Below are 16995 nucleotides of genomic sequence, written 5' to 3'. Positions count from 1 at the left end.
TAGTCTCTATAAACATGTACAACAGATAGTTATTGGAAAACATTTCACAGGTAAAAGTAATATTATACACCAAAAAGCATAAAATCAAATTATGGACGGATGCATTATGCTTGATATTCCCTAACATGAAGATTTCAGAATCATCCATCATTCCTAATCATATGTACATATGACAATTTGGCCTCCCCTTTACCCTGCTGCAAAATGTACCATCAGAAGGTCACTAAAACCTGCAGCTTTTGAAGAGTATGCTGTGGGTGCAAACCCACGAAAGGTTTAAACTGCTGTGTGAAGAGCTCAGCAAGTTGGTTTTACAGGGCTCCATTGTCACGTTAGCTGTGTCTAAATTATCTTTCTATTTTCTAAGTCGCTGTAAGTTAGCTGCCTTGTTGCTTATAATTTTACACTCCTAGTTGGATCTAAATGCCCTGAAGTAACAATTTCTTAGACAGCTGGAGAACAGACATTGATGATCAGGGGGATTTCAAAATAACCTTTGAATTTTAAGTCTGTGTAATGTGTAAATAAGACAGCCCTGTCAGTGAACATTTTACACAAAAGGTATTTAGCTGCATTTTTTAATTAAATATTTTACTTTCAATTATAACCTCATCCTGCAGTTTTAAAGCATGGCTACAAAAGCCCTCCAGCATCACCTGTGTAGGTGCTTGGTCAGAGCAGCTTGTAGGTTTTATGATTTATGTTTTCTTTTTTTCTTATTTAAATTTGTGAATTAAGACAAATTCACAAGCAATTCACCACCAGTTGTCATTTTTTCTTAGCTGTTTGAATGTTGGTAGAAGTTAGCTGGTCAGTACCATATTTGAATAATATATTTTGGATGGTAAAACAATATTTCATTTTTGCATATCTGACTTATAGGGTAGGTTTTAAATTTTTATGGCATGTATGTCCATGAGAACAGACACATAGACACATCTGTTGTTTTGCTGTCTTTATGCAAATAATTAAGTTTCTGAAAAGTACTGCAGCTGTAAAGTGGACATGAAACAATGCAGATGGAAACAGATGTTATAAATATATGTTCTGAACATTTACTAGTGACTATATTACTGAAGAACTGAAAAATGAAAGATTTTACAATTGTTACTGACTGAACTTTAACCATGTTAAACATAATTAGATGAATTTGAACAAAGGGAAAAAAGACCTGAATCTGCAAGGAGAGCTGACAACACGGTATTATTTCGTTGTCACTGTATAATTTCATTGTCATTATTTTCTTTCCTGAATTCTATAGCTATAACAATTCACTTAAGGTATCAATTGTTTTTTCTTTTAATGTATTATAATTTAAAAAGTTAAAAATAAACAGCATCTATATTTATTTTATAGCATGAAAGGTATATCTTAAAAATATTAAGAACCTTTCTAAATGTTCAGCAATAGAAAAATTGACATATTTTATATAAGATGCATTTCTTGTATGAGGTTCTGCAAAGTCAAAAAAGAGCATCTACTTGCCATGGGACTAGAGAATGGCTCGACAAGTACCAAAGAAACCACTCCACCTGTTAAAGTTGACCTCTGCAGTCCAGCGTGGAGAGGCAAGGGCTGACAGGTGGTGGTGGTCGGCCCTGTAGGTGTAAAACGTGTAAATATAAGAAATGTTCTAAGTCAAGAGAGAGCCTGGGAAAGATGATAACACGATTCCTTTAGGTTAGTAGAACACAGTAGGTACAGTAAGACCCACCAAGGACAAGCTGGAGTCTTGCTGTTTGTAGACACCCTCAAAAATAACATTCAGCACCTGGTCTTTTAAGTTCTTTTCAAGGCTCAAGGATCCAGCAGTACCAGGGGTCCAGACCTCAGAAGTCAATTCTTTATAAGTCTTAAACTATGTTGATGTTAATGCAGTGGCTTATAGTCAGTGCTTGGAAATAAATTAGAGGCATTGAACTTTATAGTCCAACATCTTGGTTGTGTACACACAGATGTATGACACATTAAACATTAATTACGCTGATTTGTGTTGGCAGTCAATCAGAGAAAAGTTGCAGGGAAAGCTGTTAGCCATTTCCCTTATATTTAATGACAATGGTGTCTCCACTGAAAAGACACTGCAGATCCTGCTCTGTGAAACTCTGGATACAATACTTTGAGTATTGAGAAAAGTGCTATATAAATGTAATGAATTATTATTATTATTATTATTATTACAATGAGATGACACACTCAATCAATTCTCCAGACCTGCCTCTCAGCTGTTATGCAATCTGAACGACTTTACCCATTCTTAAGGGTTATCTTCATGGAATGTGCTATCTCATGTGATGAAAACCATAAATCAACTACTTTTTTTTATTTGGGTGGCATAAGCTTTGTGAAGCTATATTTGTTAAAGCAAGTACAGTATATCAGTGTTCAAAACAATAAAAAATAAAGCTTGTTTGGTTTATTGGTGTTTTTGCCATTATGCCAGACTCAAAACATTTTGATGACTCCTTGTGTGTGTGTATGTATTGTAACAATACAATAGGGGAATACTGTAAAGGTGAAGTTTTGTGGTCCGTGGTGCAGCCCTGTTTAGTCCTGAGACTTAAAAAAGAAAAAATTAAACAAAAAACACTGAAAGATCATAATAGCAGCTTCCTCTGCCTGGCAAAAGAGCTTCCAGGGAAGTAGATGAATCAAGGTTGCATGCTGGTTTACTACTGAACGTTGACTTCCAGTCCATGACAGTCTTAAATACCAGATGGTGCCAAAGTGGTGGGACTTCCAACGAGGCAGCTGAAGGGATGTCACTGTTTCTCTCAGTTTTCTTCCTCAAAAAAAGGGAACAAAGGGAAATGCAGTTAACTTTGGCATTACATCACTCTCCTTCCCCATACAGAGCACAGAGCCCCAAAAACAGTACCTGGAGACATATGTCTGAATATATATATACTTTCTTGGAATAAGCATGTTTGACAATATTATGTCATGTTTTGTGATAGGACTCTGGGACAGCCGGATGATTGGAGAAAACTGAACTGATCTCCCATCTAGTCTTTCATTTTGCAGTTTGTGGTACTCTAATAGACACTTGAACTGATAGGTAACAAATTCAGTGAAGCAAGTCTTGTTTTCCTTTTTGTTCTCTTATTTTGTTTTTCTCTGAGATTCACTCGCTTTCACTTGGGTCGACTTTCTTGTTTCTGACCCAGATCATTTGAACCATCAATACATGTTTTGAGGGTCCATTTTCAGACAGCAAGTGGTACTTAGCTAGTCTCTCAATGGAACATTGTTGCTAGGCAAAGAATAGACATGATGTTAAGATTTTTGGTTAGTGGTCCCACCTTTTACTGTATTTCCCGGTAAACTTGATTATAACTATAAGTGCATACTATATTTCTGTCTGTATATCTAATGTAACATGTTCACAACATGCCGGTAGCAAGGCTCCCTTTATATTCATTTCTACCAGCTCCCAATTTCCACCTTTAGTTTTTAAACATGAGTAACTTACTCTAGCTCTCTGAGATAATGTAATCTAATTTCTTATACCCCCAAAAAAGTCAACTAAATTTCACTTCTTCATTGTAAGGTTGTGAAGTCACTGCACCTATGTGACATGTTCTCACCTCTGCTCTGTTAAATTTACCGTCTGTAATTCCACAATTTATTTCTGAATACTTCCTGATATTAAAGATACACATTTATAAAATATTTAATGTATATATTTATCCAGTTTTGGACTTTTGCATTTGCATGATGCCTTACTATGTTTCCAGAAATACTTTTTCAGCAATTGTTCTATTTAAACTCTTCTGTGTTTAAATTAAATCTTACAAAAGGAAAAAGTTAAGTATTTTTTCCTTGTGGTGGATGATTTTTTTTTTGTCTTTACTACATATTAACTTTTTTTTACTACTTTAACTTTTATTGAAGTTTTTAATAAAATGAAATAGAAAACTCCATTAGAAAAATACAGATTTGAGATAAGAGAATGCTGTGTTATGTTTTATCTTGAAGTAGAAACGGTTAGATTTGTCTAATTCACTTGAATGAGGTGCTGTTAGATTGTGGTGGCCTGATAATGTATTGTTGGTACCAGACTTTGCTAGGGATTGTAGGGCAGTACAGTAGACTGCCTTCTTAAATGTCATATGTGGGTGCATCACCATGCTGTGTGAACATACCTAGGGCTGTCTTAACATATGGGCACAATGGGCACTGGCCAGGGGCTGCAGGAGCATAGGGGCCTATGATTTTTCTGATGCTTATGTATGTTTCTGTTTTGCTATCAAAACAGGGGCCCCAGCGCACTACTTTGCCTTGGGGTCTGTGATGCTGTTAAGATGACCCTGATACATACCTGGTTATAGATCCCTATGACATGAGAAAAGCCCATATTAAGAGGACATTTCCTCTGATAGACGTAAGATGAGGTAGCCATATTTGCAACCTGCTTGTCAAGATGAAGGAGAGATAGGTGGAATTTAAATGATGTAGCTGAGAAAACAGTGAAGCAATGTTCTTATAGCCTGCTTTCACAGGGTCTACTGGCTGATCCTATAAAAGGTCAGACAATATCAAGCCATCCATTTTTTTAACCTGCTGAATAACAAATCAAGATTGCAGGTGCCTAGGGAACCTGGCATAAAGAAGGAATAAACCATAGACAAGTGTTGCTACCTCACATGACACACTTACTCTCACTATGCCTATTTTTCATCACTGGTGTGATTTAAAAGAGTTTTCTAACAGAAAGAAAAGTAATTTTAAAAGAGACAGATAAACTTTTAGAGTAGAGAGATGGGTGGGTGGTATTTTGATTGGAAAAGGGAGCTAAATGCCTTGTAATAGAGAAAGACGGCATAAGTCAGCGAGAGCCTTTCACTCTTGCACTACTGTCGTTTAGCTCTCATACACTATTTACACTTTTTATTTTTTAAATTTGTAAGTTTCTGTCTCTTTTTCATGTTTACAATAAAGTTCAGTAAGCCCCTTACTTTTATATTATCTTAAAACTTGAGTGAGTTCCCAATAACAATATGCCCATTGCACTTATGTTTTAATTCTTTTTTAAACACTTCTAAATATTATGCTTCATCACTTAATACTGTAAATGGTTTATACTGATGTGGTACCTTATACTGATCTGTACTGCATACCCTAAATCTGAAGAGATCTGCCTTAACCATTTTTGACCAATCATAATTGGGGGCCAAGGTAGCCTGCTGGCAGAAGCTGCTACCATAAAGCTCCTGGGTTCAAATTTCAATCTGGCCCTTGTCTGTGTGATGTCTGCATGTTCTCCCCATGTTTACATGTAGTTTTCTCCTGGGACTCTTCCCATTCACCAAATATGTGGTAGGTTAAACGACAAGTATAAATGAGCTCCATATAAGTGGAAGTGTTTATGATGGTGCCTGAGATAGCCAAGGCCCTTTCCAGCCTTAAACTCAAATCTGCCAGAATAAGTTCTGACCCCCCTTTCTCCATCCTGACTAAGATCAAATAAATGTGTTAATGGTTTAATGAATTAATTTAATGGAGTTAAATAAATGTCTTGCTTCATTGATTTAACTACTTGATTTTTCTAATAGTTTCTAGATCAGTGCACTGTCAGATTAAACCTGACCTCACCTGCTAGAGTTTTGTTCGACTGGGATGGAAAACGAATAGAAGACATTAGCCAAGGTAGGATTTTTAATTAACTTCATTTTGTAGTTCTTTCCTTTGTAGTTTTCAGTGTGTTGATTTACTGTATGTTTTGATTCCTGCACCTCCATTTTTTTTAACCACATATGTATATTTTGCATAGTATCCAATGTACATTAAGTTTGTAAAGTACAAGCAAAGTTACAGTATATGTAATGTAACTAATATGGCAGGTCTGCATTCAGTTTACATAAGTATTTATGTATGCAGATTGCACTTTGCACCATTTTATCTGTCATAATTGCTAATGTGTTCGGTGTATTTAGTGAATAAAGAGCATTGGATGTGTTTAAAACGTTTTTCATAGCAATCCCAAAACTACCTCATGCATATGGTAATTATTATGTTACACCTTTATGAGTAAGATAATGTGTTGGATTTTTTTTTCTCATTACTGCTAGAGAAAATCATGTAATACTTCTAAGCAGATGAAACAAGCATTTCCCAAAGAGTTCAAACTTATTTTAAAACGGTGTTGTGAAATAACACGTGGATGCCGTTTTACCTTAAACATTTTCTGGGAAACTGGAAATAAATGAGTTCTCAAAACACGAGTGGCACAATTGGAACATTGTGCATCTTTACAGCGAATTTAAATCGCAAGAAGTGACTAATTATTTTTACCCCTCACATTTTATATTACAGGTTTCTCTTAATTTCTGTATTGCAGTAATTCCTAAATTGATACCATCAGTCTTAGTAACACTTAAATGCACAGTAACATATCAAAGAAAACCACTACAGCACAGAAGTGTGATAGTGTTGTTTTTACAGTTAACTTTGAATTTGGAGTAATCTGTATAGCTGCGCTTATAATTAGCACATACTGCAAATAGAATCTTGGTAGTGATGTGGAATTAACGTAAAGCATGTGTAGCTTTTAATTTTATTATTTGCTCTTGTTATTAACAGGCTTCAAACACTCAGACGTATTTAAGTTATTCTTTTCATCGTTCAGAAACGAGTAAAAGTCAGCAGCGTTGCATACACTTGTGTGAACATTGATTGTACTGATTACCATAGTGCTAAAGGCTTCCCAGTGAAAAGATGGCCCGAGTAAACACAACGTGATCAGAGTGCCAATGAAATGGGCACACTTTTGGCTTTAAATCTCTGCTGCAACAAGAAGTTTATAATTAAGCTGCTCTCAAGTGCGGGATCATTTTTCACATGATTCCTGCTTCTTCTTACTTTCCCTATGTGGTATACAATGCAGGTTTTAAGAGCAACAGGTTCGTTTGCTTTGCTGTACTGCACACCCACCCCCACTTCAGCCTTCAGACAAACAATGCAGCCATTCATTTGTCTCCCAAGTTGTAAAAGATGTAAACTGTATTGGAAAAGCCCCACATCCCTTGCCACAGGGCCCCATTGAGAATCGGGAAGCGTATGATGTGTGGAGTAGTTCTGAATATCTCCTTTAGATCCCATGCTGTTTTAAGGCAGGTCCTGGACATGGTTGCTCTTGTTTTCACACACAGAACCTCTTCACTCTCAATTTAACCCCAAAACTGATGAACCCAGGACACTATACTTGATTTCATGGAACAAAGAGTAGATATAGTTACAAATGACCAATCATGAGGTGTGAACTGAGGCGGCAAAGCATTAACGATTCACACCATTTCAGTCCACTTGCTTGAGCAGAAGATCTGCCAGCATATTTAATGTATAACTATTTCACTCAATTTAAGGAAAGCATGACTCACTGCCGAATTCCTTACCGTAAGGAAGAATTGCTTGATCGTATGCCTCCTGCCTATTTAATGGCAGGATGCCCCTGCATACAGTTTGAACAATTAAAACAGCTCAGGTGCTTAACAAAGGTAAGAGGCATCTGAATCCGCATTTGGCTGGAGTCAAAATAAATAACCCTAAGTAATTTTTAAAGCTTTGTTCCAATAGATTGCATTGTGCAAATCAACATCTTGCTCTACAGTATTGTAATGTTGTAGACCCTGCAGGCGCACGCTGTCAATTTAATGGGATCACTGAAAAGCAAAGCAGCTGTGAAAGATTGCTTTAAGTATGGCAATCGTGTGCTTGTCATTCCATTCAGCGGTGAAAAATCCAAATTCAGATAGGCATCAATATTTAAGAAAATGACTGCTAAAGCGTCTCTCTCATAGGCACCTAGGGGACAATAAGATTTGATGGCCAGCATGTAAACAAAAGTATACAGCATCTGCTGAATTAGTTTTATCTGAGTAACTGTGATGACAAGAACAGAGGGTTTATTTATTTTTGTATTTGTGCAAGCAAATGGCAAAGGAAGTAAAACAAAAAAAATACATTTATATTTCTGTGTTAGAATAAATTCTGATTATGATTTTATGATATATATATAAACAGTATTGTTAGAGGAGGTGTGGTGCAGATTATGTAATGGAATGCCAAGATCATTCCATTACAAATGACACTTCACCTTCATGTCCTTTTCTGTTTAGACTCTGACAATTCACTATCAATCTGGTCTTTACTTCTGCTGATGGCTAAATGTGATAGCAAGACACTCCTAACCATTCTGGTAATAGCAGTTTGACCATTTGCATGATTTGCATTATTGTAAACTTCATCCTGTGTCCATGTGCACTGTGCAGTTAATTTACTGGATGTGAAAGTGAAACAGGAGATTCCTTTAAACAACTGCAAAAAAAACAAAAAAAACTGTGCACCCCAAAACAATTTGTACAACTCCCACAAATGCATTTATTTATTACATTCTGCTTATACCCCTTGGCTTGCGACCTTAAAGAGAAACATCATGCCTCGTGCAGTTTTATCAGAACAATGAAAGAAGGTTTCAGCAAGGCTGGTTCCAATTCATCTGTGATAAATGAGAAGATAAGGCAATCAGTGCACACCATGACACTGTGTGCAGCTAGTTAGGCACACTTCAAAACTACTCAGGTGTGCTTATGAATCCTACAGTTGGGGGGGCTAACTATATATACACCCCTGATGGTGGCCACTAGTCATCTCGGAGTTTGTGCTTCTCAGAGCTTGCACAGGTCACACATAAATAATACATACCCCAAAACAGTGGGCCCAGGGCTGGTCTGAGATCTAGTTTTAAATTAAATTTCAGTCCACCTGGAATTAAGTTTTTTTTTTTTTTTTGTGTAATCTTTCTTTTGTCTGTACTTCGCAGTTCCTATGCTTGACAGCTGTTTGCAGAATTCCATTACCCCTCTTCGAGGACCTATCTGGGTCTCTAAGGGAGAAGGATTTAGCCCTTCAGGAGCTAAAGTTTATATTCAAGGAGTTATCTGGGCCTTGCATGAGAAGCTGAAGCCTTCCAGGGAGTACAGTGAACAGGTGAGGTTTATTATTTCTTTGTTTGCCTCATGTAATTGCATACAGAAGCAGCAACTTTCTCCACTTACATGTATTTAAAAACAATGATTGGTTGTCATTTTGTCATCAAGTGAATGTGACATGCATTGCTTGGGTTCTAGTACCCAGTAGGGGCCAGAAACGCTACTCTGTGATCTCTCGGCCAACAATAATGATGCTAATTGTATCTGTCTCTCAATACACAATGCCATGTGTCTTGTCATTTTTCTAGCTGCTGCTCACTGTGTACTGCCGAAACATTTCACATGCATTTTATAGTTTTTAATAGCTTGTGTTTGAAACAAAATATATGTTTGTCATAAATTGGCATCAGATATTTTTTAAGGCCTTTTCAAAGGTAAATGTTGAAGGTAAAAATTTATCTATTCTTACATGCATTTAGTTATTTGTTTACCTATGTGTATAAACTTACTTACATACTTATATATATATATATATATATATATATATATATATATATATATATATATAAGTAGGTAGGTAGGTAGGTAGGTATGTATGTATGTATATATGTACTGCACTTATATATTTATCTATTTGCTTACTTATGCAATTTACAGTGCTTGTAAACATTAACATGACCATGAGAAATTGAAGGCCGTGGATAATATGGTTGTTTTTAGTATTATATTATATTATATTATATTATATTATATTATATTATATTATATTATATTATATTATATTATATTATATTATATTATGTAGAATATCATAGATCTGAGACATTTACTTGGGTGCACAACATACTGCTGATTTCATTTTAAACCTTATTCCACCTCTTACAAGAAAAAAAATCATGTCATGTGTTACATAAGCGAAATTACTGGAATACTCAGCACTTCACCGTTTGAATTACTCTAGAGCAGTTATAATAATGAAAAATAAGATTCAAATGTACAATCTTTTTTGATGGTACTTCTTTCATTTGTTCGTTGTGTTATATCTATTAATATTTTAGTTTCTTATGAGAGTTGCTACATTATGTACACTATACATTGTGTGTTTGTTTGCCTTTTGAGAAATGCAATGTAGGTGATTTGAATTAAAATAGTTTTAACATGCCTTTAGGTAATAAAACAGATATTTAACATACGCATGATTAATGATGGTATATGAGGAATTTCTGAAAACAAAATTGGCTAAATCTTAATGAAAAGTAAGTAATAATCCACGTAAAGGAAGGCACTTGAAGTGAACAAGTGAAAAAATGGAATCAGTTTCATTTTCATCATCAAAACAGAATCATTTAAGCCTGATGTTTTTATCAGTTCACTTTAAAAGCCAGGAAACAGGCTTTTAAAGTTTTTTCTTTTCAAAATTGAAAACAATCTCAAAACAATTTTAAAAATTGCATTTTTAAATTGAAAAACAGAGAAAACAAAGTAAGTGACTCATATATATTTCTGACTGCTTAATTGTAATATATAATGAAACCTTTCCTACTCATATTGGCCACAATTCTACCTTTCTTTTCCCTTTTACTCATTAATCTGTACACTTGAGAGGTGGTAAAAACCTAAAAAAAATGATCTTGTTTTGTGTTAATACAGAGTTAAATGCAGTTAACACTTTCAGTGACAGAACTGTCTAGTCTCATTAGCATTCCCATTACACGGTTGTTGTGTTGGTGGGGGTGTTGAAACTGGAATGCCATTGTGAGCTGTTTTACTGTTTGGGGACAAACACTGCTGTGGAGGGAACGTGTGAAAAGGCCATAGCACCGTGAGTGAATGAGGGAGGCTGTGTTTACTTGATGCTTCAAGCTGGGGAGCTGTCATTCACAGCTGCTACACAGCTACAGAGCTGCAGAAAATAAGACAACTACCTTTTAGTAAAATACAATTTAAAAACTCGGGCTCTGTTTCACTGTATTTTTCATTGTAGAATTTCATCATATGTTTCTGTATTTCCTACACATTCATCTAAGTTATCTATCTATCTATCTATCTATCTATCTATCTATCTATCTATCTATCTATCTATCTATCTATCTATCTATCTATCTATCTATCTATCTATCTATCTATCTATCTATCTATCTATCTATCTATCTATCTATCTATCTATCTATCTATCTAGAATGTACACATACCACATTGAAAACTACATCCAATGTTATACATATATTCATTTACTTTAAATTCAATCAACCTTGTGACATAAATAATAACATGCAGATGCCAAAGTTTATTTTTGGCATGGTCCCAAATGATCTAGTACTGAATTATTGTCAGTGGGCTCATTGTAATCTTATGATCAACTGTTTTCTGGAGAAGTGTGTGAAGGTATTTGAGAAGGCAGCTTTTTGTATTGAGTTAAATGCATTGTACACTGCTTTGTATCATACTGCCACTCACATCAGTCAAATGGTGTCATGCACTCTACCTCATGATATAATGCATATTAAAAGAATACTTTCACTGAGATGGAAAATGTAGGATGGCCTTATAATTTTCTAATAGTTACTTTTTGTGTTTGTTACTGTTTTCTAAAACCCGCCATCTATTTATTTTTGATCCTGTATGCAATGCATTATGTAAAAGAAAGCTCTTAAACGTAAGTATTTTGCCTCTACAATGCCTAACATCGGCTAAATGAAATGAAAATTGCATTTTTGTCTTGATGGATATGAAAATGGAATTTCAAGTCATGGACTAGATACAGTTGTCACTTTTTAAAAAGGTGTCAGCTATTTGCTTTGGTGGGTGACGTGCATATTCACCATGACAGAAAACTTGTGATCTGTGCAATCAATAAAAGACTTCAATAATGTATGCTTCATTACACTTATAATAAGAGACTATAGTTTTGTGCCATATAAAATGTTGATAAGAAAGACATGCTGGGCAGCCACATTGCTACTTGTCAACAAGTACAACACTGCCACCTAGAGCATTTACTTTACGCTGTAAAACACCATGAAATAAATGCAAATGCAGTGTTAACTACTTGTTGGGTGCACTTATTCAATGATATCTTAAACAATATTATGTGATTAGATATTTATATTTTTTCACTAAATATGTTACATGATTGTTCAGATTAATGTTTACTATTACTGTACTGCAATTCTCAAATTAGATTAAAATAAATATGACTTTCTGACTTCTCATTTGGCAGTAATCATACCTGCACAGCACAGCTTAGCCTTTATTATCACTTTACATTTGTTCTCCAAATATTTATAAAATGTCTGTGCTAATTTGTTTTTATATTAACATCTTCACATTGTGTGCCTGAAATACTAGACATGTTGCTGTTCTTATAAAGATGCAGATCTGCCACTTGTAATTTATTTTTTAATCACATGTTGTCTGTTAATGGGTTGTATGGTACATATCTTGGTATGAATATCATTATTATTGACATTCGGTATGTAAAAATGAATACAAGAAAAAAGAGGCTAAAAGGAAAATTCACAGTACCATCAACCTGGTTTTGCAAGGTTTTACTTTTTCACAAACATTTTTTAACTCTACTTCAGCTCTCAGTAAATGCTATGACTAGTGTATATTTTCATATTTGCTTTGTGTTCCTTATCTATAGATATGTATTGTTAAAGGCAGCTAATAAAATCAATATTGAATATGTCTTACACTTTTATAATGTTCAAAGAGTTACATATTCCAAAAACTTTCAGTTTTTTACATACAACTCAAGCTAAGTACATTCACTACATTTATATATTAGTTGAGTTCAGTTCTTCTTTACAAGTTTTATGTTTAGTGCATTTGATACTTTTGATGATGTAATAATGTCTAGGAGTCTATGCAAATATAAACTGATATTTTTATAATATCAGATATTGTCATTACTAACATGGGGCACTTACTTGACTATAATTAAGATATTTACAGAATTGGCTTAAAGTATATTTTTTACCTCATGAATGCTGTATTTATTGTTTTTTTCAGTCAGTCATTATCCAGTTTAGTTATAAAGAATATTACAAATGTTGTACACCATTCAATTATATAAACAGTGCTTTCTTGTATTTATCTAAAATATACTTCTTCAAAATAATCCCAAAACTAAGGCTTTTTTTTTCTTTTTACTTTAAATCAAGTCTATGAGGTAAAATTCAGCAACATGCAAGGCCTGCCATCAGTTTCATTAATATTAATGAATGAGAATGGGGGTGGGAGGAGATCAGGTCATAAAAGTTGCTTAGGTTCCTGAAATGCAAAACCAGGCCTATACAGTCTGTTTAAAAGGCAAAGAGCAGAACAATGTTTTGAAGATCTAAGCTTTCAATTCACTGCGACTGCCTCTGGCACTTGTGAAATAATGAATGGCTTTTAGGAATAATGAGTATTAAATGGCTTTCTAAACTGTTAGCAGTTGGAATAGTTCTTCAAGGGTTATGGCTATTGAGAAGCTGTTGTATTATGATGGGGAATGGGTGTTATATGGTAGAAGCACTGGATTTTCATAACATCTACGGAGGACTTAAACAACATTTTTGTGTGGGGAGAAACAGCTTGAGAGCTGAATACTGTATTCTACATCATGTAACTCTAGATAGAAGATGTTATCATTTAAAAATATTTGAACATTAAAGGTTTTGTACAGTTAATAAAAAATATTTAACAATGCTGAGGGACAGACTTGATTTCCTTAGTATAATAAAAGTAACTGCTGCCCTTCAGCATCAAATTCATTAATGTAGTGTAGCCACCTTACATTAATACATTGAGGGATTTTTGTGATAAGCATTGCTAATAAGAACACTATGAAATACATACTGTATATAGAAATTTAACAGTTAGGTGAAGAGTTCTGAAGTTGAGCAGTTTCATATTCTGACCCACCCTAAATTACATTTTTAGCTACATGTATATTTTATCTCTTTATCTGTAGTAATTTTTATAAATGTCCTAGATCTTCTTACTTTTTATCTGGTTTCTTTTTCATTTGAATAATTTACACGCATGGTAAGGGATTTTTGTGATAAGCATTGCTAATAAGAACACTATGAAATACATACTGTATATAGAAATTTAACAGTTAGGTGAAGAGTTCTGAAGTTGAGCAGTTTCATATTCTGACCCACCCTAAATTACATTTTTAGCTACATGTATATTTTATCTCTTTATCTGTAGTAATTTTTATAAATGTCCCAGATCTTCTTACTTTTTATCTGGTTTCTTTTTCATTTGAATAATTTACACGCATGGTAAGAGTTGCCTTCAGACAACTCTCAATAATTCCTTCAAAAGTGTCAAAGACCTAACTAATTCTATTAAAAGCAACGAGTTACCCTCAACGGGAGTATCTCATTCAGTTTAGCTGACATCTTCTTAACTGCAGTCAATCAGACACTTTTAATATAATTACATTTGGAAAGAGGCTGCATCAATATGTGGTGTTTAGTACTGCTGCCTCAGATCTCCAGAGACTTGGGTTTGAACCTTGGCCTGAGCACAGACAATTTGGAGTTTGTATGTTATCTCCATATTTGTGTTGGTTTTTCTACAGGTATTCCATTTTCCGTCTTACATCCTAAAGTTGTGCAGGTTAAGATAGGTAAAAGTGTAGATAGACTGGTGATGTATCCAAGGTTGCTCTCCACTTTGTATCCAGTTCTGCTGCAATAAACATGGACTTCTGTGAATCTAAACTGGAAGAGCAGATTATAGAATGGATAGATATTTTAAACAAAATGTGCGAAAGTAGTTTCACAAAAGCAAATCCGTTCTTGCCTACATAATGCACATGTCCTTGATAAAAGTTATTCAAAGTTAAAATAACATTTGCAAATTGGTCTTGTAAATGTAGAAGTACAAATGCATGTCCCATGGTGTCTCCAAGACTCACTACAATAATTGGTGATTACCCCTTAATTTATCAAGATGAACTCTAATATATGCTGCTTTAAACTTTGGTCAAAGAACATTTTTGGATAAAACTCTTTTAAACCTGAATAGGTGACAGAATCATTCAATATGAATAAGTAGCACCATACGCTGTACTGTTGCCATACAGAAATTGTTACCTAATACTGCAGTAACACTAAGGTCTATTAAATTTAACGTTATAACCATGATAACATTTGTAAATATAAACATTAATATGTAGTAATACAAATCAGCTACGTGGTTCTTTTAAACCAAGAGTTATGCTTTATGTGTGACCACTTAAACACTAAAATGTGAATATTTAGTACCCCACATTTCAGAGCCATCTGAGAATAAAAGTGTAGTTTTAAACTGCTTCATGTTAGAATTCAATATTTTATATTACTTACTAATTATTAATTGCATTTCTTTTTTCCTTTGTGACTTACTTATTGTAATATTTAATCATCTATATCACACTGCACATGCTGAAACCTACAATACTCAATTTTAATATTGTTTATGTGGCTGATATCATTATCTAAGGCAACAAACACTTGAGATGCAACTGGTTGTTTTACCAGTTGGAGTACAGGCCGGTGAGGTGACTTGCTCATGGTCTCACTTTGTCTGTAGTGGGATTTGAACATACAACCTCAGAGTTTGCAGTCCAAATCCTTAACCAGTATGCCACACTGCCTGTGTGTTGTAACAAAACACAATATTCCCAAACTCAAGTAATCTATTGAAAATTGTGAGAGTGCAATATTCCTAAAAACAAAGGTGCCAAAGTGGTTCTTCAGAGAAGTGCCATAGGGGTACCATTTTTGGTCTGTTAAAAGAACCACCCACATGAAGGTTCCTTTATTTATTGAGATCAGGTTTCATAAATAACCATTAACAGGTGATAACAGACTTGTGAAATCCAAGTGGGTTCACAAATTTAAATGGACTCTTGCTGCATGCTATAACTCAGGCTAAGTTTAGGTTTTCATGATCTTTCAGTATCCTTCTAGGTAGCCTACTATACATTAAAGATTTCTGTTTTGTCTACATATTAGGAAACCTTTTGAAAGAACCCATCACAGAATGAGATTATTCTTTGTCAAGCAATGGTTCTATGAGGAACCACACAACCCAGTAAAATGTTTTTGCAGAACGGTTATTTTATCCTCATGGCACTGGCTGAAGGCAGAAAACTAACCTGGACAGGTCACTGGTTCATCACAGGGTTAATTCATGCACACATTCATGGTAACAATGGGGCAATTTAGAGTTGTCAGATCACCATGTCTTTAGGGAACAAAACTAGAGGTAAACTCATACACACACCACAAAGACAACAACTGTGTATCAACACAAGGTGCTGAATATGTGAAAAAGAAGCACTAACCACTAAGTTACCATGCAGCAGCAGTAATAACTTCAAAATTAAAATTTAAATATATAACATAATCTGCACATGATTAGCACACACTGAGTAGCCACTTTATTCATAAACATCCTAAACAGTGAATTAGTTCATCATTGGCCCTTGGGTCAGCTTATATTTTTGAGGCATGGAATTGATAATGTAATGAAAGTAGAGTACAGGTAGACTGGCCCATCTTTCCTCCAAATAGTTGTTTCACATTACAACTCCAGGTAGCTTTTTATTCCTCTGTTAACTGATATTGAGATGTACTAAACCATAAAGATAATATATTATGAGGAATTCACTGCTTTGTGAATTTCTCCTTGGGATTAATAAAGTATCTATCTATCTATCTATCTATCTATCTATCTATCTATCTATCTATCTATCTATCTATCTATCTATCTATCTATCTATCTATCTATCTATCTATCTATCTATCTATCTATCTATCTATCTATCTATCTATCTATCTATCTATCTATCTATCTATCTATCTATCTATCTATCTATCTATCTATCTATCTAGGACCATTCCAGACATTTTTTAACCTTGTGCGTCACGTCAGTCATTGTCCTGTTTAGAGATTAATTCATAGATAGATGCATTGCAGATTTTGCATGTGTTGCTCTTCTTATGTCAAGAGAGCCAGCATGTGCTCCGTTTAATTAAATTGCCACCAGACTACCTTATTAAGAACTTGAGGATTTTCA

The 16995-nt window shown here is 34.5% G+C and overlaps 1 protein-coding gene across 1 annotated transcript in view; it reads left to right on the top strand.

The window, feature by feature from the left end:
- LOC114645277 (doublecortin domain-containing protein 1-like) overlaps positions 1 to 16995 on the top strand; it is a 559771-nt gene that overhangs the window by 159121 nt on the left and 383655 nt on the right. The window contains exons 7-8 of the mRNA XM_051922996.1: positions 5556 to 5649; positions 8822 to 8988. Of these exons, the coding sequence (XP_051778956.1) occupies positions 5556 to 5649; positions 8822 to 8988 (261 nt within the window). The remainder of the gene's footprint in view (positions 1 to 5555; positions 5650 to 8821; positions 8989 to 16995) is intronic.

This window comes from Erpetoichthys calabaricus, chromosome 2 (assembly GCF_900747795.2).
Source record: "Erpetoichthys calabaricus chromosome 2, fErpCal1.3, whole genome shotgun sequence".
In the NCBI taxonomy this organism is placed as follows: domain Eukaryota; kingdom Metazoa; phylum Chordata; class Cladistia; order Polypteriformes; family Polypteridae; genus Erpetoichthys; species Erpetoichthys calabaricus.
The sequence above is the reverse complement of the archived record's forward strand: the minus strand, read 5'-3'. Positions and strand labels throughout refer to the sequence as shown.